The sequence below is a fragment of the Pezoporus occidentalis genome, unplaced genomic scaffold (genome assembly GCF_034315485.1).
Source record: "Pezoporus occidentalis ecotype Australia unplaced genomic scaffold, CSIRO_AGI_Poc_V1 ctg63, whole genome shotgun sequence".
In the NCBI taxonomy this organism is placed as follows: Eukaryota; Metazoa; Chordata; class Aves; order Psittaciformes; family Psittacidae; genus Pezoporus; species Pezoporus occidentalis.
This window is the reverse complement of record NW_026915977.1, coordinates 4,143,385-4,163,729: the sequence shown is the minus strand read 5'-3', so window position 1 is coordinate 4,163,729 and position 20,345 is coordinate 4,143,385. Positions and strand designations below refer to the sequence as shown.

At 61.6% G+C, this 20,345-nt stretch overlaps 2 protein-coding genes across 3 annotated transcripts; both read left to right on the top strand.

Annotated features, from left to right (window-relative positions):
- The first annotated feature begins 1,804 nt into the window (after positions 1-1,804).
- LOC134174731 (phosphatidylinositol 3,4,5-trisphosphate 5-phosphatase 2-like) lies at positions 1,805-13,014 on the top strand. The gene is given in 29 exon segments (XM_062639951.1): positions 1,805-1,829; positions 1,997-2,450; positions 3,552-3,615; positions 4,345-4,483; positions 4,565-4,715; positions 5,324-5,468; positions 5,574-5,699; positions 6,050-6,136; positions 6,381-6,488; positions 6,579-6,693; positions 6,879-6,985; positions 7,197-7,299; positions 7,726-7,922; positions 8,248-8,365; positions 8,469-8,565; positions 8,739-8,877; positions 8,988-9,087; positions 9,399-9,487; positions 9,700-9,781; positions 9,884-9,973; positions 10,056-10,172; positions 10,267-10,355; positions 10,530-10,617; positions 10,729-10,884; positions 11,044-11,125; positions 11,204-11,729; positions 12,008-12,103; positions 12,105-12,127; positions 12,346-13,014. Coding segments are annotated over 28 exon segments (3,504 nt in total). The 5' UTR covers positions 1,805-1,829; positions 1,997-2,313; the 3' UTR covers positions 12,479-13,014.
- Positions 13,015-13,870: 856 nt separating this feature from the next.
- On the top strand, positions 13,871-19,738 carry P2RY4 (pyrimidinergic receptor P2Y4). 2 transcript variants are annotated; one of them, XM_062639973.1, is made up of 3 exons: positions 15,384-16,337; positions 16,371-16,725; positions 18,036-19,738. In XM_062639973.1, exon 3 carries the CDS (start codon positions 18,052-18,054, stop codon positions 19,174-19,176), a length of 1,125 nt encoding a protein of 374 aa, XP_062495957.1. In that variant the 5' UTR covers positions 15,384-16,337; positions 16,371-16,725; positions 18,036-18,051; the 3' UTR covers positions 19,177-19,738. The 2 variants fall into 2 exon arrangements, with proteins under 2 accessions (XP_062495956.1, XP_062495957.1); XM_062639972.1 differs by lacking the exons at positions 15,384-16,337; positions 16,371-16,725 and adding an exon at positions 13,871-14,178.
- The last annotated feature ends 607 nt before the right edge of the window (positions 19,739-20,345 follow it).

The following is a 20,345-nucleotide window of genomic DNA, read 5'->3' as shown; positions in this document are numbered from 1 at the left end:
GATCACCAAGTCCAACCCACACTGCCAAGGCCACCACCAACCCATGTCACTGAGGGCCTCGTCTGCACGGTTTGTGAACACTTCCAGGGACGGTGACTCCAGCACTGCCGTGGGCATCATGTTCCAATGCCTGAAGGGAGCCTGGGGGGAGCCGGAGCCACCCAGCAAGCTGGCACTGGTGAACCCACATTGCCTTCCAATATCCAAGTGTCCCCGGTGCTGGCAGGGCTCCCTGAGCGCTGGTGCATCTGGCAACGTCCCTGCTCAGCACCTGGCACTGCAGACCGCAGCCACCTTACATAAACACAGCCAATGCCGCTGATTCCTCAAAGCCCCTCAGAGCTCCAGGGCTTCCTTCCCTCATCCAGATTAGGCGGCACAGACGGCATTAATCTGAAGCCAGGCACCTCCGCGCTGCGGGGAATTACTGCCGCTCTGTTAAGTAACAGAGAGCAGTGCTGGTGGGAGCAGGTCTCTGGCAGGATGTGGGTCTCTGACAGGAATGGGGGTCTGCTGCTGCCATCTCTGCACAGACCTGCCATCACTGCATGTCCCCATGGCAGGCACTGGTGAGAGGTGCAACCACTGCCGTGTGGCCCAGAGCCTCCATACCAAAATCAAGCAGGCTGCCTGACTTCTCAGTGGGCCCTACCACCGGTTCCTCTCGAGGCTGGGAGCCCAGTAGGAAGCCTTGGCCGGGGCTTTTGCCATATCTGCACCAATGGGCTGGTGGCGAGGAGCAGTCCCTTTGCATGGCTCATGGCTCCTGATGCCAAGAGCAGCAGACAGCCAGGAGCATGGCTTGGCAGGGCACTCCATCCTCAACCTCATCCCCCCCTGGCAGGAGCCCATTGTCCTGTCTCCATTCAGAGCAGCCCTCATGCTTCTGAGTGCTCTGGCAGCAGACGGTGCTACTTATCTGTAATTAACTTGTGCTAATCACCCCAGCAGCAGCATGCGCCACAAGGAGCAAAACCTCTGGGTCTGTACGCAGGAGGTACCAGGAGGGAACCCGGGTGCTGGTTACAGCCCTGTGCTGCCAGGAAAAGCCTCCCTCCTTCCTGACCCCTTCCCAGGAGCCCCCAAACCCCATTTCCCTTCTGCCTGCAGGCATTGCACTCACAGCGTGACATGAATGCCACTGTGGGCGCCTGGCTCGCTTGGCCACCCGATGCCCGCAGCACCTCTGCCTCCAAGCAGCCAGCAGCCAGCAGCAGAGCTCAGCCCCAGCGCAGGCAGCAAGGTTTCCAGCAGTGGGCAGCTCGGTCGCTGCATGCAGGCTGCTCGCCTGCCCACCACCGCAAACACACTTCAGGGGCTTGCTGTTGTCCCACACCACTGTCTGTCCCTTCTCTCGTGGTCCTGCCCAAAGGACTGGGCTCTGCCCTTCACTGCCCCTTGCCCCAGGGTACGATGAGCAGCGGGGGGCTGAGCCCCTGCTCAGGACTGCTCCTTGCCTGCACCCGGCCGTGCTCAGCCACGGGCTTCCCCCCGTAGCGGGGCTGGAGCTGGAGGAGGAGCGAGGAGGCTGGTCCCGGCAGCGGCGAGAGCAGAGGAGGAGGAAGAGCGCGGCGGCCGCCGCGGTGCCGAGCGAGCAGCACGGGGCACGGAGCCGCGGCCCCGGTGGTGGAGCCCCAGGCTGGGTCCATCAGTGTGGGTGCTGCTGACCGCCTGCTGCCGCCCCGCCGTCAGCGTGTGACGGGCAGAGCGGCCCCACGGGAGGAAGCCCCAAGCGGCCGGTGCAGCATCACAGCTCCTCTCCTGCTTGGCTGCACCCCGAAAGCTCGGCTCCCTGCCCGCAGCACCCCGCACTGCACCTGCGGGGGACGGTGAGTGTGCTGGGGGAGGTCTGGGTCCCTGCGTGCTGCTGGGACACCAGCATGGCCTGTCCTGGCCGTGCACCGAGACAGGATGGGGACACTGGGTGACAGCAGGGGGTGATCCCCCCTCCAAGGGGAAGATCCATTCTCTGATCTCTGCTGCTGTACACCCACAGGCTGGAGCCTCCCTTGATGAGAAGTGTTGGGACCCCCAGCCTCCAACAGCTGCTCCCCTGGCCCTGCTCCTGCAACACAGCCTGGCCGCGGGGTACCCCATCTCCATGAGCATCACCTCGGTGGCTGCCCATCACCTACTGGGACCTGCAGCCAGCAACTCACTTGGGTATCAGGGAGCTGGTGTCCCACATCATCCCCCGCCTTCGCCTTCTCCAGCCCACTCCATGGGCTAGCTGATGGCCAGTAGCTGCTGTTGAGCCCAGATGCAGGGCTGGGAGAGGGACACAGCACAGCCACTGTCCCTCTGCTTCAGAGGATGGCGGCAGCAAACTGGTACCACCGGGACATCAGCCGTGTGATGGCAGAGGAGCTGCTGGCCAAGGCCGGGCGGGATGGCTGCTTCCTGGTGCGGGACAGCGAGTCAGTATCAGGAGCGTATGCCCTTTGCCTCCTGTAAGTCACCTGCCTGGCTTCTGCTTGGGGCTTCTCTCTTTTGTCCATCACCGGGTCCCTCCATCGCTCTCCCTGCTCCTGCTATGGCCAAAACCTGCTGCAGGGTTGCTGGTGGGTGAGCTGGCTGCCAGACTCTGGCACAGGGGTTTTGGAGCGATGCCCATGTCAGGCCAATGGAGAACCCTGCATCCTTGGGAGCAGGCAGGAGCCTGGGCCCACAGCCCTGCCCAGCACCAGCATTGCTGAAGGGAGAACCCGAAATCCAGGGCACGCCAAGCCATTTTGGGCTGCCTGCTGGCTGTGGGAGCTGGAGAGGCTGACTCAGACCTCTCTCCCTCTGCAAAAACAAACATCCCCTCTTCCTCCAACCCCCAATGGCCACATCTGCACCGTGACGTCTGCTGTTAACATCTCAGATGCTGGGACTTCAGGGTTACATCCCCTGCCACTCACGGGTCCGTTGCCATCCCCACACCCTGAAAGCACTGCTACCAGGGCTGCCTGCACCACTGCTTGCTGCCTGCACCCTTCCTGCAGCTGAGCGACATGTCTGCAGCATGTGGGGCGGTGCCTGGTGGGTTTGGAGGGATGCCACCCCCTTCCCTACCGCTGGCCTGGCCCAGTGCACGGGACAAATTGCAAACACATGGTGCTGAGGGGAGCGGGGAATGCCGGGAGCTTAGCCGGCATTCGCCAGCATCCCAGCACTGGTGCCGGACAGGATGGTGGCACAGGCAGGGATGTGCAGGGGCACCAGGGCGAGTATGACCATGCTATGGCAGCCGTTGGCTGTCATGAATTGGGCTGCCATGAAACCCTCACTGCCACACAGTGCCATGGGGTGCCCCACTGAATGCTGGTGGAGATGTGGCTGAGCTCCCGGCCGTGCCCATGCAGGCAGAGCACTATCTGGAGATGAGTGGACACTGCGCATCCCCCCCGCAAACCGGTACAAACTCAGAGCTGAGGGTGATGCTTTTATGAAATGAGAGTTCCTCTCTCTGCAGAAGGAATGGGGTGTTTGCATCAGGGCTGGGTGCTGCCACACACCCACAGTGTCATGGGGGGTGTGATGGGGAACCCTCCTCTGCTCTCTCCCAGGTTCCAGCGGCACGTCCACACCTACCGCATCCTCCCCAATGATGAGGGGCTGCTGTCTGTCCAGGTGGGTGCAGCGACGGGTGTCCAGGGGCTGGGTGCCACTGGGGTGCCCTCCCTGCCTTGGCTAATGCCCCTGGGTGCCTGCCTGGGGGCACAGGCAGGATGCAGGTGCAAAGGGCAGGGATATTCGCCTCCTCACAGCACACAAAGATGTGGCATCCGCCTGCCCTCCCCGACATGCCAGCACTGTGGTTTGCACAAGCTGCCTGCAACATGCAGCACCGCAGGATGTGAGCGCTTTGCAGCCACCCCCGGGCATGTGGGGCTATCACCATCCAGCCCAGGGCAGCACGGCAAAACACTTGTCCCTTTCCTGCCACTGTCTCCTGCCCTAGCCTGGCCACACAGGCCCCATCCCCATGTCTGTCCCCATGATGTCTGTCTTGACTGCCTGACAGCTCAGCGTTGCTTCCCCTCTTTTGTGCCACTTCACAGTATCTCCTGGCACCCAGCTCCCTGCAGCTGCCCTTCCTAGCCCCTAAAAAGAGCATCCTGAAGGTCCCTAGGGAGCAGATGTTTCCATGCTCCTCTCCTTGCTTTGCTCTCTGCTGCCGTGCAAAGGGCTGGGGTGAGCTTTCCATGGGTCTGGCATCCTGCTCGCCATGGGCTCATTCTGGGGGACAGACCCACTTGAGAGAGCAGGTTGGGCCAGCGCCTGCCCAGGAGCTGCTTCAGCACATGGAGCCAGTGGAGGGAGGGACATGATGGTGCTTCCCTTTCTCTACCTCCTCAGACCATCCAGGGCATCCAAGCCAAGTGTTTCCGCACCCTCCCTGACCTGATCAGTGCCTACCAGCAGCCCAACAACGGGCTGGTGACACCCCTGCTCTACCCCGTGCACCGGGCAGGGCAGGCGGCCGGCGAGGACTCGGGTGAGCCAGGGAGGGGACATCGGGGCCATGCAGGTTGTGAGCATGGAGGGTTCCTGCTGAGCCGCTGTGCTCTGCCCGCAGACAGGGAGGACACCCGGGGCGCTGGGCACATGGTGAGCGCGGTCCCGGCCGGCGGAGCCGCAGCAGGCTCATGGCTCAGCGCTCCCATTGCCGCCCAGACCCACATCTCGCAGCAGCTGCACCAGAGGCTGCAGGAGCAGGTCCACAGCAGGTAAGGCAGCCCTGTACATCCTGGGCTGGTGGAGGTGATGGGGCAGGCATGGCCGGGGAGGGATGTCCCCATTTCGGAGCACTGCGTGCAGTCCTGGTGTTCTCAGAGTAAAAGGGACATGGAACTGTTGGAACAAGTCCAGAGGAGGCCACGAGGATGATCAGGGACTGGAGCACCTCCTGTATGAAGACAGGCTGAGAAAGTTGGGGCTGTTCATCCTGGAGAAGAGAAGGCTGCGTGGAGACCTCAGAGCAGCTTCCAGTAGCTGAAGGGGGCCTATAGGGATGCTGGGGAGGGACTCTTCATTAGGGACTGTAGCGACAGGACAAGGGGTAACGGGTTAAAACTTAAACAGGGGAAGTTTAGATTGGCTATAAGGAAGAAATTCTTTCCTGTGAGGCTGGTGAGGCACTGGAATGGGTTGCCCAGGGAGGTTGTGAATGCTCCATCCCTGGTGGTGTTCAAGGCCAGGCTGGGCAGAGCCTTGGGTGCCATGGTTTAGTGTGAGGTGTCCCTGCCCATGGCAGGGGGGCTGGAACTGGATGATCTTAAGGCCCTTCCCAACCCAAACCATTCTATGGTTCTAAGATGCCCACCTTCCCTTGCAGCCCAGCCAGCGACTTCATGGGCTTCATGGCTGAGTACCTGAACCACCACGTGCAGCTGGACCTGGAGGCGCTGCGTCACGGGCACCCGCAGCTGCGTCACCTCAGCACCGCGCTCGTCACTGCCTGCCGCGCACTGCACAGGCGAGTGCACCCCCATGTCCATGTCCCCATCCCCTTCATGGTGGCCGGACACCACCACCGGGGCTCAGCGCCATCTCTCACCCGCTCCTCTCCTCCCCTCTGCAGTGAGATCGACTTCACTCTGGCTGGTCTGGAGACACTGGCCAGGGCGTTCGACCCCCCCATGTCCCCTCGCAGCCCAGCCAGGGAGCAGGTGACCCCCCCCGTGGCCACCACAGCCCCCGGCCACCCGCAGGTGCGTCCTCACGTATGGCTGGGTGCCCCTGGTGATTGAGGAGGTGGTTGGGCTGGTTTCAGAGCCTGTCGGCACCCAAAGGTGCTGCACACCCCACAGGACTGCCAGCAGTGCTGGGTGCTGCGTGCCGTGGTCCCTGCAGCCAGTGGAAGGCACCTGGTGCTCTGTGGCCTGAGGGCAAGCAGGGATTCATTCCCGCACCCAGTCTAGGATGCAGCAATAGAGGAAGCCGCTTCCCCTGCCAGACCCCAGGGACCCCCATGTCTCAGGGTGCAGCCCAAACCCACAAGGAGGAATCCACCAGTCTAGTGCCACTGTGCTGCTCCAGGAATGTCCATCCTTCTCCCCAGGGTCTCCTGACCAGTGACCCAGACCTTGAGCTGCTCCTCAACAAGATATCCACTGTCAACCATCTCCTCTCTTCGCTGGAGAAGAAGGTGTCTGCCCCATCCTGCCGTGCTGGGCTTGGGAAGCGCGACTGGGTGCAGGCGGAGGCATGGCTGCTGTTAACGACAGCCACTGCCCAGCTCAGAGGGTGCCCCAGGCTGGGGAGCCTCACTGTGCTCCAGTGAACCCCTCACCTAAACCAAACCCTCTGCCAAAGCGAGCTGTCAGAAGCTGCGCAGCCCCAGGGCTCCCAGTTAGCCCAGTGCCCCCTGACCAGGATCCATCTCCCGGCAGGTGCTGAAGTCGCTGCAGGAGACGGTGTCAAGGCACAACCTGGCACTACCCAGCGTGGCAGCGTCCCCCCCGCCAGCTGCCAAGCCCCTGGCTGTGCAGAGCTTTGAGGTGAGGGTGGAGGATGCGGTAGGGCCCCAGTGTTGCTGCCCACGCTGGGCAGGCCTGGGGCCAACCCAGGATCCACGTCCCTGCCTGCAGGTGAAGGTGGGCAAGTCGCAGCGGGCAGCCCTGAAGGTGGACGTGCAGTCGGGCACAGTGGCCATCACCAAGCAGGGCAGCGGGTCCCCGGAGGAGACCATCCCACAGGACAAAAGTAAGGGGTTGCTGACCCGCCACTGGTTGATGGTGATTGGACTGTGGGGTTCCCTGGCGCAGGCCTGATGCCAGGGTGATGGGCTGCAGACCCGGTCTCATCCCAAGCCCCCATCCCACACTACCTGCTGCTCCCATGGTGGGAGGCTGGCAGCCACCGTTGACCCCCTCACACCCAGCATTCAGTCCTGCAGCTGATCAAATACCAGAGCGTGCAGAGCAAGGTGAGGCTGCTGTATGACCGGGAGCCACAGAAGAGCCTCAGCAGAGACTTCATCTTCTCCAGCGCGCGGGTAAGTGGCACCGGCTGCACTCCTTGGCTGTCCTGGGGGAATACAGAGGTGTTATACACCAGTACAGCAAATGGATGGTCTCAGGGCTGAGAGCAAACTGGCTCCTGTGTCTGGGGGTGATGTCCTCCTGATCCCACCACCAGCAGCTTCTGGGTGCGCTGTGGCTCCCAGCTCCCCTTTGGGACCCTAAGACACTTGTGTTGTCCCACAGAAGCGAGAGGCCTTTTGCCAGCTGCTGCAGCTGATGAAGATCCAGCACTCCAACCTGGACGAGCCTGACCTTATCTCAGTGTATGTTGGGACGTGGAACATGGGTAAGGGGTAAGATAAGGTCACATTGTCCTGGGAGGCTGCCATGGCTCATTGTGAGCCTGGGTGGGTTGTGGGGGGGTGAGAGCTTCAGGGACCTGCCCCAGGAAACCTGAGGTCTGAGCTGGTCCCTGGTGGGAGGAGGAGGCTGGAGAAGACTGATTGCTTTTGTGTTTGTCTGTCCTGTCATGATCTGCTCACCCAGTGGCTGTCAGGGAAATGGAGGAGCTGGGATACCTGGGAGGGTTTTGGGTGGTAGCAGTAAATCCCACCATCAGTCTCGGATGAGCATGGCTGAACTGTAGGGCTGCCATGAAGCTTCTTGTCCTGGCAGCTCCTGGAGGTGTACAGGGTCTGTGGTTGGGGACAAGCTGGATGAGCCTGGCACGCTGCCCATCCCTCCCTGGTGACCCGCTGTCCCCTGCCCGCAGGCAGCACGCCGCCACCCCGCTCCATCGCCTCCTGGCTGACCTCGAGGGGCTTGGGGCGCACGCAGGATGAGACCACTGCCTGCATCCCCCATGACATCTACGTTATCGGCACCCAGGAGAATTCCCTGGGTGACCGCGAGTGGGTCGAGTTCCTCCGCGCATCTCTCAAGACCCTGATGGCCATCGACTACCAAGTGGTAACGGCGGGTGCAGCCTGGACCCCTCTGGCTGTGCCTGGAGAGGCACCCGGTGCTGAGCACGCTAAAGATGTCCCGCAGCAGTCTCGGGCACTGGTTACCAGCAGCCATCACCCCAGGGCTCCTATCCCCAAAGCCAGGGTCCTTTCCCACCCCAAATGCAGCCCAGGGAACCCCTTACACCCTGCAGACTCTGTGTGCCCTCCCCAGGAGCCACCTTTCAGGGATGGGTTGGCTGACCTTGCTGCTTCTCCATCCCCACTGCTCTTGGCCGTGGGGTGGTATGGGGGGAGCAGGCAGGCTCACCCCCTGTCCCTCCATGCAGGTTGCCCTGCAATGCCTCTGGAACATCAAGATTGTGGTGCTGGTGAAGCCCGAGCACGAGCGGCGCATCAGCCACGTCCACACCTCCAGTGTGAAAACAGGGATTGCCAACACGCTGGGTAGGGATGGGGTGTGGGGTGCCCCAGAGTGAGGGGACATCCTGAGGGCCACCCCAGGATGCCTGAGATGCTCCAGAGCTCAGTGCCCAGTGCATCCCTGCAGGGAACAAGGGAGCTGTTGGTGTCTCCTTCCTCTTCAATGGCACCTCCTTTGGCTTCGTCAACTGCCACCTGGCCTCTGGCAGCGAGAAGACCCACAGGTGATTGATGGAGGGGCTTGGGATGGGGCTGCCCCACGGCAGACAGGTGTTTCAGGGGGCTAGGGGAGCCCTGAGGGGCTGTGAGGGTGTTCCTGTCCCCACCACGCAGAGGCAGGGTGAGGATGAGGTGTCAGTGGCGTGGCTCACGTGGTGCTGCTGTACCCATCCCACAGGCGTAACCAGAACTACAGTGACATCCTGCACTCCCTGGTCCTGGGGGACAAGCGGCTGGGGGGCTTTGACCTCACCCTGCGTTTCACCCACCTCTTCTGGTTCGGGGACCTCAACTATCGCCTGGACATGGACGTGCAGGTGGGACCCCATGGGCACCGCAGCGGGATGGTGGCACACCGGTGGCAGTGCTGGTGCAGCTGCAGGGATGGGAGGAGCTGGGGCTCACCATGCCTTCTTCCCCGGCACAGGACATCCTTGCCCACATAACCAAGAAGGAGTTTGAAGCTCTCCTGGCTGTCGACCAGCTCAACCTGGAGCGGGAGAAGAACAAGGTGTTCCTGCAATTCAGTGAGTGTGGGGACACGGGCACCAAGATGGTGGCACCCAGGGTCTCTGCAGACCTCTCCTCTGGTCCACCTCCAACACATGGTGGACCCCTGGCCTGGCATAGCCCTGTGCTGAAAGGCTGGGGATGTGCAAGCCCCAACAGGGCAGGTCCCTGGGCTCTGCATCCCAAGAGTGTGCAAGCCCAGGGACAGGCAGAGGTGGCCATGGCCATCAGCCATTGGTGTGAGCGCAGGATGACGCTCCATGGGGCATGTCCCGGGCTGATTGCAGTGGTGCTGGCCCCTGTGCCACCTCCGTGTCTTGGTTCCCAGGTGAGGGTGACATCTCCTTCCCCCCCACCTACCGGTATGAGCGGGGCTCCCGGGACAGCTACATGTGGCAGAAGTTCAAGCCCACAGGGGTGAGTTCATGGAGCCTCTGCCAAGCTCCAGGACATCACTGTGGGATGGGGACGGCCGGCTCAGATGGTGCTGGGGAGGAATTGCATGGTGATGTTCAACCCCACACCTCCACCAGCCTGTTCCATCTGCAAAGCGGGCCTGGATGGGAGGGAGCTCACTTTTTGGGGTGCACCCAAGGGGACACTGATGCTGGCTGCTTGCCTGTTTTCAGATGAGGATCAATGTCCCCTCGTGGTGTGACCGCATCCTGTGGAAGTCACATCCGGAGACCCATGTGGTCTGTAACTCCTATGGTTAGTGAGAGCCTGGGGCTGGGGGCAGCTCTGGGTGGCCAGCGCTGCCCGGGACCCTGGGGCTGGGGGACCATCACCCAGTTGCTCCCTGCCACCATCCAGGCTGCACCGATGACATTGTGACCAGTGACCACTCGCCCGTCTTCGCCACCTTTGAGGTGGGAGTGACCTCGCAGTTTGTGCCCAAGAAGGGTAAGGGCCTGGGGCCTGTCACCCCCGTGCCCTGTTTGGGGTGAGCCCCGGCCATGGGCTGACCTCCGGTGCCTGCCTGCAGCTCCCTGCTCCAGCCCCGAGCCCCTGGCCTGCATCGAGTGGGAGAGCATCGAGGTGATCGTGAAAACCACCAGCCGCAGCAAGTGCTACATCGAGTTCCACTCCTACTGCCTGGAGGGTGAGGTGGCCCTGCGGGGTGCTGGGGTGGCAGCGGTGTGCCACGGGGCTGAGCCAGCCCTGGCTGGACCTATGCCCCCCGCTCTCCCCCGCAGAGGCCCAGCGGAGCGGGGAGAACGCTTTCCAGAGCTGTGACATTCCCGGCTTCCTCAAGCTGGGCTGGTCCGCAAAGCATCTGCCTGTGGTACAGCCCCTGAGCATCCTCCTCCCTCCTCTTCCGCATCCCTCCTGCTGGCTCCATACCCTGACCCCCAAGGGGTGCTGGGGGCTGTCACCGTCTCCCCCAGGACAGTGCCAGCCTTGTACCACCCTACCTTGCAGCAGCCCCCCCCCCGAGCACTCCTCTCTCTGCATGCAGCTGAACCCCATTCTGCCAGACTTGGAGTACCTGGTGGACCAGCACCTGCTCCTCAGCATCAAAGGTGTGGAGAGCTGCGAGTCCTATGGTACGTGCGGGACGGTGGCAGGGGGGAACAGCCTTCTGGGTGTGTGGTTTTGCAGCTGGAGCTTGGCAGAAGGGACCGTGGAACTCACCCTGCTGTGTGCTGTGCCTGCAGGTGAGTGCTGCATCGCAATGAGGTCAATGATCGGCAGCATGGCCCAGCGGTTCGAGACCTTCCTCTTCCACCGTGGCGAGGAGACGGGCTCCATACGTGGCTGGATGAAGGTCCGGGTCCCCAAGGACACGTGCGGCACCCGTGAGAGGCTCTACGGTAGGGGTGGCCTCACACCAGTCCCCTCCTGTCACCCTGGGGTGGGGGCACAGTGCACCCCAGAGCTGCCCTTGCCCAGGCTGCCCTCCCGGACCCCAGCAGTGGTCAGGGGCTGTGCAGTGCCTGGTGGGGAGATGCCAGACTTCAGTGCTCTTGCAGAGTGGATCAGCTTTGAGGAGGAGGATGCTAAGCCAGCGGCACACACCCCGATGTGCCCCAAGCCACCCTGGCAGCCCCTCAGGTACCGCAGCCAGGCTCAGCCCCACCACAAGCCCCGGTTGTGGGGTGATGCTGGGTCCTCTCCCACTGTGCCTTGCAGGAGCCGGCCCCGCAGCCTCCCGGAGCCGGCTGCTGGCTACACCAACCCAGCCTACTTCATCTTCGAGGGGGTCCCCAACACATGGGTGCTGGCCACTGGCACTGGTGAAGCCCACACCAAACAGGCAGAGAGCCCAGCCAGCGGCCAGCAGCACCGGAGCCCCCTTGGAGCACGGGCCCCTTTGCCCTCGGAGGAGCAGCGGTGGGGCAGCCAGCACCACCATGTGCCAGGGGGTCCACCCCGTGGGTGCCCACTCAGCCCCCTTCGTGTGGGCCAGCAGAAGAGACCCAAATCAGCCATGCTGGTGAGGGACACACCAGGGCTGGGTGACTGCTCACTGACAGCGCTGCACATGGCCTCCTGCCTGAGCCAGATGGGCTGGGCAGCCCCCGAGCACGGAGGGGACAGCCAAGAGACCCTGCTGCACCCCAGGACCCTGCTGCACACAGACCCCCACACCCCACGGCCCTACCAGGAGGTGTCGAGGTGCCCGCCGGGTGCTCGCCAGCACAGCCACTCCAGAGAGGTACCACTGTGGTCCCTATGGGGCTCTGGAGCTCAGCTGAAGGGCTCGGGGAGCTCAGGGAGGGAGGGGACCTGCTTTGGGCCATGGGGTCACCATCAAATGCAAGGTCCCATCCCCATGGCAGTGTTCTGCCTGATGGAGCCACCATGGCACAGGCAGTGGGATAGTGGAAGGTGAAGGAAATGTGCCCCATTGACCTGGGGTGAGGACATGAAGGTGGGGACTTCACGGTCCTGGTATGACCCTGCTGGCATGTGTCCCTGTGCTTGTTTTTCCAGTGGCCTTGCAACAGGGGTGAGTGGTTCTGCAGCATCAGTGGGTGCCTGGGCCACCTCAGCTTGCAGCAGGACAAGGAAAGGCTGCAAGAACATGGCCTGGGACCACCAGGAGATCTTCAGGTACCCCAGGCCCTGGAGCTCAGGAAGGGGGCACCGTGCAGACCAGCTCCTGTGGCCCCACAGGCCCTGGCAGAGCCCTGTGCCCTGGTGGGGAGGAGAGGTGGGAATGCGGCAGGACAGGGGCAGGAGGATGTCAAGCCCACAATGGATGCCCCGGGGCTGCGTGGGCTTCCTGCTCCCTCCCCGTGGCTCCCCCAGCACTTGCTCCCCCCTCACAGAGATGTCACGAAGCGGGACCTGCCGGAGGCTGGGGTGCTCAGTCTGACCCATCCCCAGCTCATCCATGGCAAGCTCGGTGATGGCACCGTGGTGAGCCTGCCGCAGAGACCCAACCTCGGACCCAGCGCCTAGAGCATCCATCCCCACCCCAGCACCCGTGGGCGCTCTCCTCTGGAGCTCCCAAGGCAGGCAGAGCTGCCGAGGAGGACGGGGCAGGAAACACCCAGGCCATGCCCCCAGCATGATTGGCCTTACCAGCAAGTGACTCAGCTGGGAACCTCAGGAAGCTCCTACAGACACTTTCCGTGTCTCACTGCCTGTTTCCATCCTTCCACCCCAAAGCGATGGAAGGACCATGCTGAGCCCCACCAGCAAGGAGGGATGGGGACATGGCAGATGTTAGGGCATTTGGGAAGTAGGGACCACTTTGGACCTTAAGGCTCAGCCTTTTCAGGCAGCCTGCGAGGGCACAGTGGCACCTGTGGCCAGCCCAGCTCCGTACACCATTGTGCCTTTGGCCTCATCCCTCCTCCCCAGGCTCAGCGATGGTTGGGCAGCATTCCCAGATGACTTCTTCTACAGCAGCTGCTCCTAAGGCTGCTGCACCGTTTCCTTATGAGATGCCCCTTGCTATTCTCATCCAGAATAAAGTCTCAGGGATGCTGGGGTGCGTGTGTGCAATGCCTCATTCTGTGCACAGGCAAAGGGAGAACACCAGAACATTGCCCCCTGCCTTCCACTGTTTACTCAGGGACCCTGCAGACCCCAGCCCTCGGGGCTGCCCTCAGTGGCACCGTTCCCTTTGGAACGCACGGATCTACCTGCTCATCCCAGCACGCCCAGGGTCCCCCGGGCTCTCCCTCTGTGTTCAGGCATCCCCGGTCTGCCCCTGCACCACCCCTCACACCTCTGCTCCTCCCCAAACCACCCCGCTCTTGGCCATGGTCCCCAGCATGTCGGGGTGCACCCGTTCACGGCCGGCGTGCCCGTTCATCCCAATACCAACACTTCTGAACAGCGCACACCTTTAACCCGCCTGCATGCTCGCAAAGGAGTTAAATCCCCCGACCAGGCAGTGCTCTGCAGGCAGTGGGGGCACACGGCCCCCCCAAAACACAGGGACACCCCAGCCCAACAGGGCTCCGGCTGCTGCGGCGCCCAAGGTGGCCCTGGTTTTGGGGACACTATGCCCAGGCTGGCCTCAAGGTGGCAGTGGCCACCTTTGTCCCTACTGTTGCCCCTCAGGGCTGGGATGCCACCAGGGCAGCACCTTGGGATGCGGGCACTGCGGGACATGCGTGGACCCGGTGGGGCAGGGGGGGCTGCCGTGGGGTGGGCAAGGGGCCACGGTCCCCCACTGGCAGGGGGATGCGGTCCCTACGGATGAGGGGCTATGGCCCTCATGGCTGAGTGACTTCGGCCCTCATGTGCGAGGGGCGCTGGTCCCCATGGCCAAGGGTCCTTGCCTCCCACAGGGCTGTGGCCCCATGGGGGAGACCCACACGTCCCACGGTTTGGGGGCTGCTGCAGGGGCTGCAGATGGCCCAAGGCCTGCGAGGGCAATGGGCGGGATGGGAGCAGAGCGGGGCTGAGCCCTGCGGGCAGCCCCTGGGGCGGGCAGGGACACGGGCAGGGATCGCTGCGGGCTCCTGCCCCTCCTCTGCCCGCCTCCAGCCCTGCCTCTCCCGGGCACTTTGCTCCCAGCGGTGGGAGCGCAGGAGCGGGCACAGGCGCGGCAGGGCACGGCGGGGGCCGCCCGCAGCCCCTCCAGCATGGACCCCGGCCCCGCGGCGGGGCCCCGCTGCTGAGAGCCGCCCCACGCAGGTCCGCAGGTGAGCCGGGGCACCCAGGCTGGGCAGGGAGCAGCAGCGGGATGGCCGCACCACAGCCATGTAAACGCAGTTGGGCACTGGGGGGACGCTGCGAGGGGCAGGTTCGGCCCTGCAAGGGATGGAGGTGGGAGCCCAGGGTGGGTGGGTGTGGGTCAGCCAGATCTCCCCATCCCTCCAACATCCCCAGATCCCTCCGTGCATCTTCCTCCTTCACGCGCCACTGCCTTCCTCCATCACCGAGGGCCGCTATGTGGCCACCTCCGCTCCTTCATCTCTCTCCTCTTCCTCAAATTGCTGTTTCCCTGCAGGGCAAAGCTGCCCTTGGGCTGCTGTGGCTTAGCCAGATGCTCTGTGCTCCTGCCCTTCCTTGGGGAGGCAGAGGGTCAAGGAACGGCCCACCCAAGGGTGAAAGGAAACCCTCACCTGCCACCCAGCTGAGAAAGGGGTCACCTCAGAGCAGGGGATGTGGTGGGCAGAGACAAGCACCCGACCCCACTGGTGTCCTTGGGGAGGAGGCACCGGCACCCAGGCAGCGCAGGCGGGTCGTGCTTTGGCTGCTCTTGCAGTCAAAGGGAAGGATTGAAAAGAAATGAGGTCACGCTCCCCTTGTGCCGGGGCTTTGGCTGCACCAACCCCGTGGCGATTAGGGACAAGGGTCCTGCTGCAGGATGTTTTGCACAATTTCCCCTTGTTTTGCAATTTCCGAGCGCTTGGGTGAGAAGCAAAGCCCTGTTCTTCCCGTGCTCCAGCGGCAGCCGGTCCCAGGCTCACCCAGCCACGAGTCCCCCAGCGGCTGCTCCCTCCCCTCCAAAATCTACTCTCTCGTCCCTCTCCAAAGCTCCTGCTCGCTACACCACGATCCCCGACCCCTATCCGGTCCTGCCGCGGGCAGGACTTTGGCTCCAGGGCAGAGTCTGCCATCAGCGCTGCCCCACTCATTCATTTCATTGGTGCCTTTCTAACATCCCAGAAATCCACAGCGCAGGAATTGTTGGCCAGCTGCAGGGGCACCGGGGCTGGGGGCAGCCGCTGGCTCCCACTGGGGCCAAAGGACGGGTTCAGGCTGGGCATGGCCGTGGGGCCAGGAGCCAGGGTACAGCTCCTGTTCGTGCGGCAAAGGGCCAAGGGCAGCATGTGCCCCCCAGCCTATGGCCCCATGCCAGCTCCTGCTCTTTTCCAACGGTGGGTGGCCACGCAGGGGGTTTGCAGGACTGTTCATTGCTTCCCAGGGCACTGCAGTGGCCAGCCTCACATCTATCTTCCCAGGAGGTTGTGCTTGCCATGGGGAAGGGATTTCCCAGCCTCACAGCCCTCCGGCATGCATGGAACGGGCAGGGGGGGAGCTGGCATCACATCCCCAGCTCCATGTCCTTTCCCTGCAGCACCTCCCATCTCCCACTCTGGCAGTGACTGCTTGGCTCCTCCAAGATGTCACCTCCTTGAAAAGCCCACCCTGGAGAGGCCATGGCCAGGGAGGGCCTTGCTGGGGACATCAGCAAGGAACAGGAATGGGCCTGGTGGTGACGTGTCCTTGGGTGCGCTGGTGCAAGAAAGAAAACCCCTGCAGGTACATTTTTATGCTGGCAAGATTCCACCCCAGGTTGTTCTTACACAGCTGGAGTTTGTTTTTTCGGGGGGTTGGAACTAGGTGATCTTAAGGTCCTTTCCAACCCTAACCATTCTATGGTGCGAATCAGCAAGTTAAATTGGATTGTGATCACGACTAAGATGAGGAAGCAGCAAATCTGTTGTGATAAAGCTTGTCAAGTGTCATCTTCTTTTGCATTTTTATTTTTCGGTGGTTATCCTCAAAGGAAGCTTACTTGGGAATGGTGAAACCATGCTGCTGAGCACTGATGATGCTTGGGCTTTATCTGCTGCCAGAAGCTGTGTAGATGCACTCTCCTCCAAGCAGCCTGATACCACAGAGCTGCCCAGGCTTTCTCCTTATGCATTTCTCACACCAGATTTATTTGTTGCCTTCTTCATACCTTAGCTGTTTGTTGACCTATGTCATGGGCATTGACTTTGGACACTGAACCCTGCAGCGCCTTCGGTCTGGTCCTGCTCAAGGCTTCGTGCTCACTTGCACTTAGAAAAGGCAAATAAATCCCCTGGCGCATCATTTCTTCAGCAGCACCACAGCTTGCAGAGGCGCAGTCGCTGGGCTGGGACCAGCACAGCACCCCAAGGGCCACTGCTGGCACTAGGGGTCAGAGGCTTGGGGTTTGCTACGAGCTCTTTTTCCCTCCTGGCTCTGGGAAAACAGAGGGAGTTCTTCCCATTGTTAATGTTTGATCAGGACCTGCCTGTTGCTCTCTGAACTCATCCCTGTAATAAAGGAGGCGGCTGCCTGCACCAGCCGCAGCAGGAAGGAAGCTGCAGGGTGTTTGATGTGAGCCTGAAGCTGTGGCTCAGCCCACTCCTCAAACAGAGTACAGAGAGGTGCGTGTGGCACAGAGGGGCTGGCCCTGCAGCCTCCTGCTTGCCCATCTGCCTCCTGACTGATTTATGATCATCTCTGTAAACCCAGGGATGTCTCTGCAGGTGAGGCTGTGCAGGGACATGGATCACACCTCAGCTGACCCCATGGGTACACCCTATGGGATGTTCTTGCCAACAGCGCTTGCCATGAGAAGCCATCCACCTGCACATCTCCATGGGAAAGGCAAAGGGCAAACAGGAGGGGGGGTGATGAGGGAGCCAAAGGATCAAGGAGGCTGAGAGGATGCATCCTGATGCCCATCACCTCCTGGGTGAGCTCTGGACCAACGGCAACTGGAGACACCCCAGCGCTCCCTCTGTCAGATACGGTTTGGGTACACCCTCGCCTCTGCCGGCAGCATGGCAGATGCTCCTGCTCCCAGGTTACACATCCAGGTATCCACCCTTGGCCAGCAGAAGTGGCTGATCCAGAGCTGCTTTGCCAGGGATAGTGAGAGGTGTGGAGCAGCCAATGCACAGGCAGCCTTCAGCGGTCCTTTGCTGGACACCATGATGGTGGCAGAAGCTCCTTCTTCCTTCAGGTAGAGGGGGCTCTGAACTCCAGACACCCTGAGACACGAACGCGACCCTTTGCCAGCTCACCCTCCTGCCTCAGCGCTGGGGCCCAATTTGCCAGGAGGATGAAGATCCCAGCCTTTGATCCTAACACTGAGCAAAAGGAAACCTCCTGCCTGCCCTATGAACTTGCACTGTCTTGAGCTGGGACTTGGCTCCGGCGCAGCTCCTCTCTGCAGGGTTTACATCATCCCTCTCCTACGGAGAATACCCGGCAGCTGGAGGCCCCTCACCGTCCAGGGACACTCACTCCCAAAGGCTCCTTTAACAGCCCCCCGAGGATTTCTCCGGGCCATAATATTCCCCCAGACAAGCCTTTCTTCTCCTCCTGCCTTTCTTCTGTCGAGGAGCCCTCTGGGACAAGCAGCATTGTCAGGATGGTGCCAATTAGGCTGAGCCGGCTTCCAAGAGGCTGTGCTGGCACCGGCCAGGGGCTGCTGTTGCTTATAAAGGTCTCATTGTTCGCCGCGCCGTGGGGCTGCTGCCCTGCGGGGCCGGCGTGGTCCTCTGTCTCAGGCACGCTTCCCGGCTCCACGCGGCGCTGGTGTCACTGCGCGCTGCTCAAAGGGATGATTAATGGGTGTCATTGCAGGGGCTGCGAAGGGGAGGATTTGTCAAGTCCCCCTCAGCTCCCCGCGAGGCCCAAACGCACAAGCTGAGAAAAACCAGAGAGCCATCAAAGTGGCCGAAGCTCCTGGAGGGGGGGAAAATCTGGCATCTTTGGCTCCCTTCCGCGCTTTGTGCCTGACAATGGTCGGGATCGACGACTAATGCGCTTTTATTAACTGCTCCCCTAGATCTGGCTCGGAGAACATGGCCACTTCAGTGCGGACGTTCCCAGTTGCCCTGTGGACACCGACACCAGCTCCCTGGCTAGGAGGAAACACCACCGCAGCGGCAGAGGCGAAGTGCGTCTTCAATGAGGAGTTCAAGTTCATCCTGCTGCCCATCTCCTACGGCATCGTCTTTGTGGTGGGGCTGCCCCTCAACTCCTGGGCCCTGTGGATCTTCGTGTCCAGGATGAGGCCCTGGAATGCCACCACCACCTACATGTTCAACCTGGCTGTCTCTGACACACTCTATGTCCTATCCCTCCCCACCCTGGTCTACTATTATGCTGACCGCAACAACTGGCCCTTTGGGCAGTGGCTCTGCAAGATAGTGCGCTTCCTGTTCTATGCTAACCTCTACAGCAGCATCCTCCTCCTGACGTGCATCAGTGTTCACCGCTACGTGGGCATCTGCCACCCCATCCGCTCCCTGAACTGGGCGAAGACCAAGTGTGCCCGCATCATTTGTGTGGGTGCCTGGCTTGTCGTCACCATCTGCCTCATCCCCAACCTCATCTTTGTCACCACCAGCTCCAAGGGCAACACCACCCTGTGCCATGACACCACCAAGCCCGAGGAGTTTGACCATTATGTGCACTACAGCTCCTCCGTCATGGCCCTCCTCTTCGGGGTCCCCTTCCTAGTGATCGTCCTGTGCTACTGCCTGATGGCCAAGAGTCTCGGCAAGTCCAGCTTCTCCAGCCCCAGCCCCCGAATGCCTTCCTACAAGAAGCGCTCCATCAAGATGATCATCATCGTGCTCACTGTCTTTGCCATCTGCTTTGTGCCCTTCCACATCACCCGGACCATTTACTACACCTCCCGCTACTTCCAAGCCAGCTGTCAGACCCTCAACATCATCAACTTCACCTACAAGATCACTCGGCCCCTGGCCAGCATCAACAGCTGCCTTGACCCCATCTTGTACTTCATGGCTGGGGACAAGTACAGGGGGCAGCTGCGCCGGGGGCCAGCCCATCGCCTCCGGACCGTGCCCACCTGTGACCTGGCCCTGGTGTCCCCCTCCATGGAGAGCATCCTGGGTGGCAGCCACACTCCCAGTGACACCTACGGGACTGGGACAGCACGGAGCAGAGGCGGGTGCTGAGGGGCCAAAGGGAATTGTAGTAACCTCATCCCTGGTCTCCACAAGTTGCAGCCCTCCAGGGCTCCATGCGGGCATCCTGGCAACCCCAGGTCCCCAAACCTGCCCTGCCCAGCCTCTCTGGGGGCAGACACTGCAGGGCTGAGGGCCGGTGGCCATGGGCCTTGTCCCAGCCCTGCCCTTGAATGCCATAGGAAGAGGGTGCTTGTGCCAGGCGGGGCATGACCACCTTTGGGGGACCAATGAGAATGGGAAAAATGCTGAGAAATCCATTTTGGTGAGGCAGCCGGTATCCCATCCAGGGGTGCTCCTGGGATGTGGGGCACCAAAGAGAAGGGACACTGGTCCCTTCCTGGGCATGCACAGCCCTTCCAACCTGCTCAATAGGAATGTGGGGGGACCAGACCGAACCTGGGGATGAAGCCAACACTGGGCCCCCTGAGTACCTGGTGGAGGTTGTCAGAGATGCCCCTGTCACACTGCTGGCTTTGGGAGAGGTAGGGAGGGATGCAGCATGGGGTACTTGCTGCCCATCACCCCTCAATAAAGCCCCTTCCCTTTTCTCTATGCTGTTTCTTCCTATAAGAGGAGGGAGAGGGACCTTAACCCTTACCCCCCTTACCCTATAAAGTGTCTGAAAGCGAAGGAAAGCCACCACCAATCATCCAGAGAGAGGAGTCAGAGCAGTGACACCTCTGGTGACGAGAGTCCTCGGGAATCTGCCTTCATGGATGTTTGCTTTCCAAATGTTTACTCAGCCCTTTTGTTTGACCAAGTGCCTACGCAGACAGCAGACCAGAGATGGCTATCAGTACTGTTGACTCACACACCATCCGGGATGGGATGGGGTGTCCCTGTCATAGGGAGCCCAGGAGGGACTGTCTCCCATGACTCCTGCCTGCACTTGCCTAGGGAAGGGATGCTAATAGCACTATTGGGGCATCCCCCCCATGGCACTGGCCACACACAGCTACATCCCACCAAGAGCTGCCCAGGTCACCTGGGGGGGGGGGAAAGGATGCCATGTCCCAACCCCATTCCCATCCCACCAGACAGTGACACACAGAGAACCCCTCACTCACTGCTGAAGTGGAAGCAGAGAAGACAACTTCCCTCCTAAGCCCATTTAACACCATACAAGCAGCTGTGGCAACTCACCTCCCATTATACCT

Excerpts from the sequence above, each read along its gene's own strand:
- P2RY4 (XM_062639972.1), top strand. The coding sequence starts at position 13,886 with ATGGCCCAAGGCCTGCGAGGGCAATGGGCGGGATGGGAGCAGAGCGGG. Across the intron at positions 14,179-18,035 it reads CGCCCCACGCAGGTCCGCAG|ATCTGGCTCGGAGAACATGG; the intron begins GTGAGCCGGGGC and ends CTGCTCCCCTAG.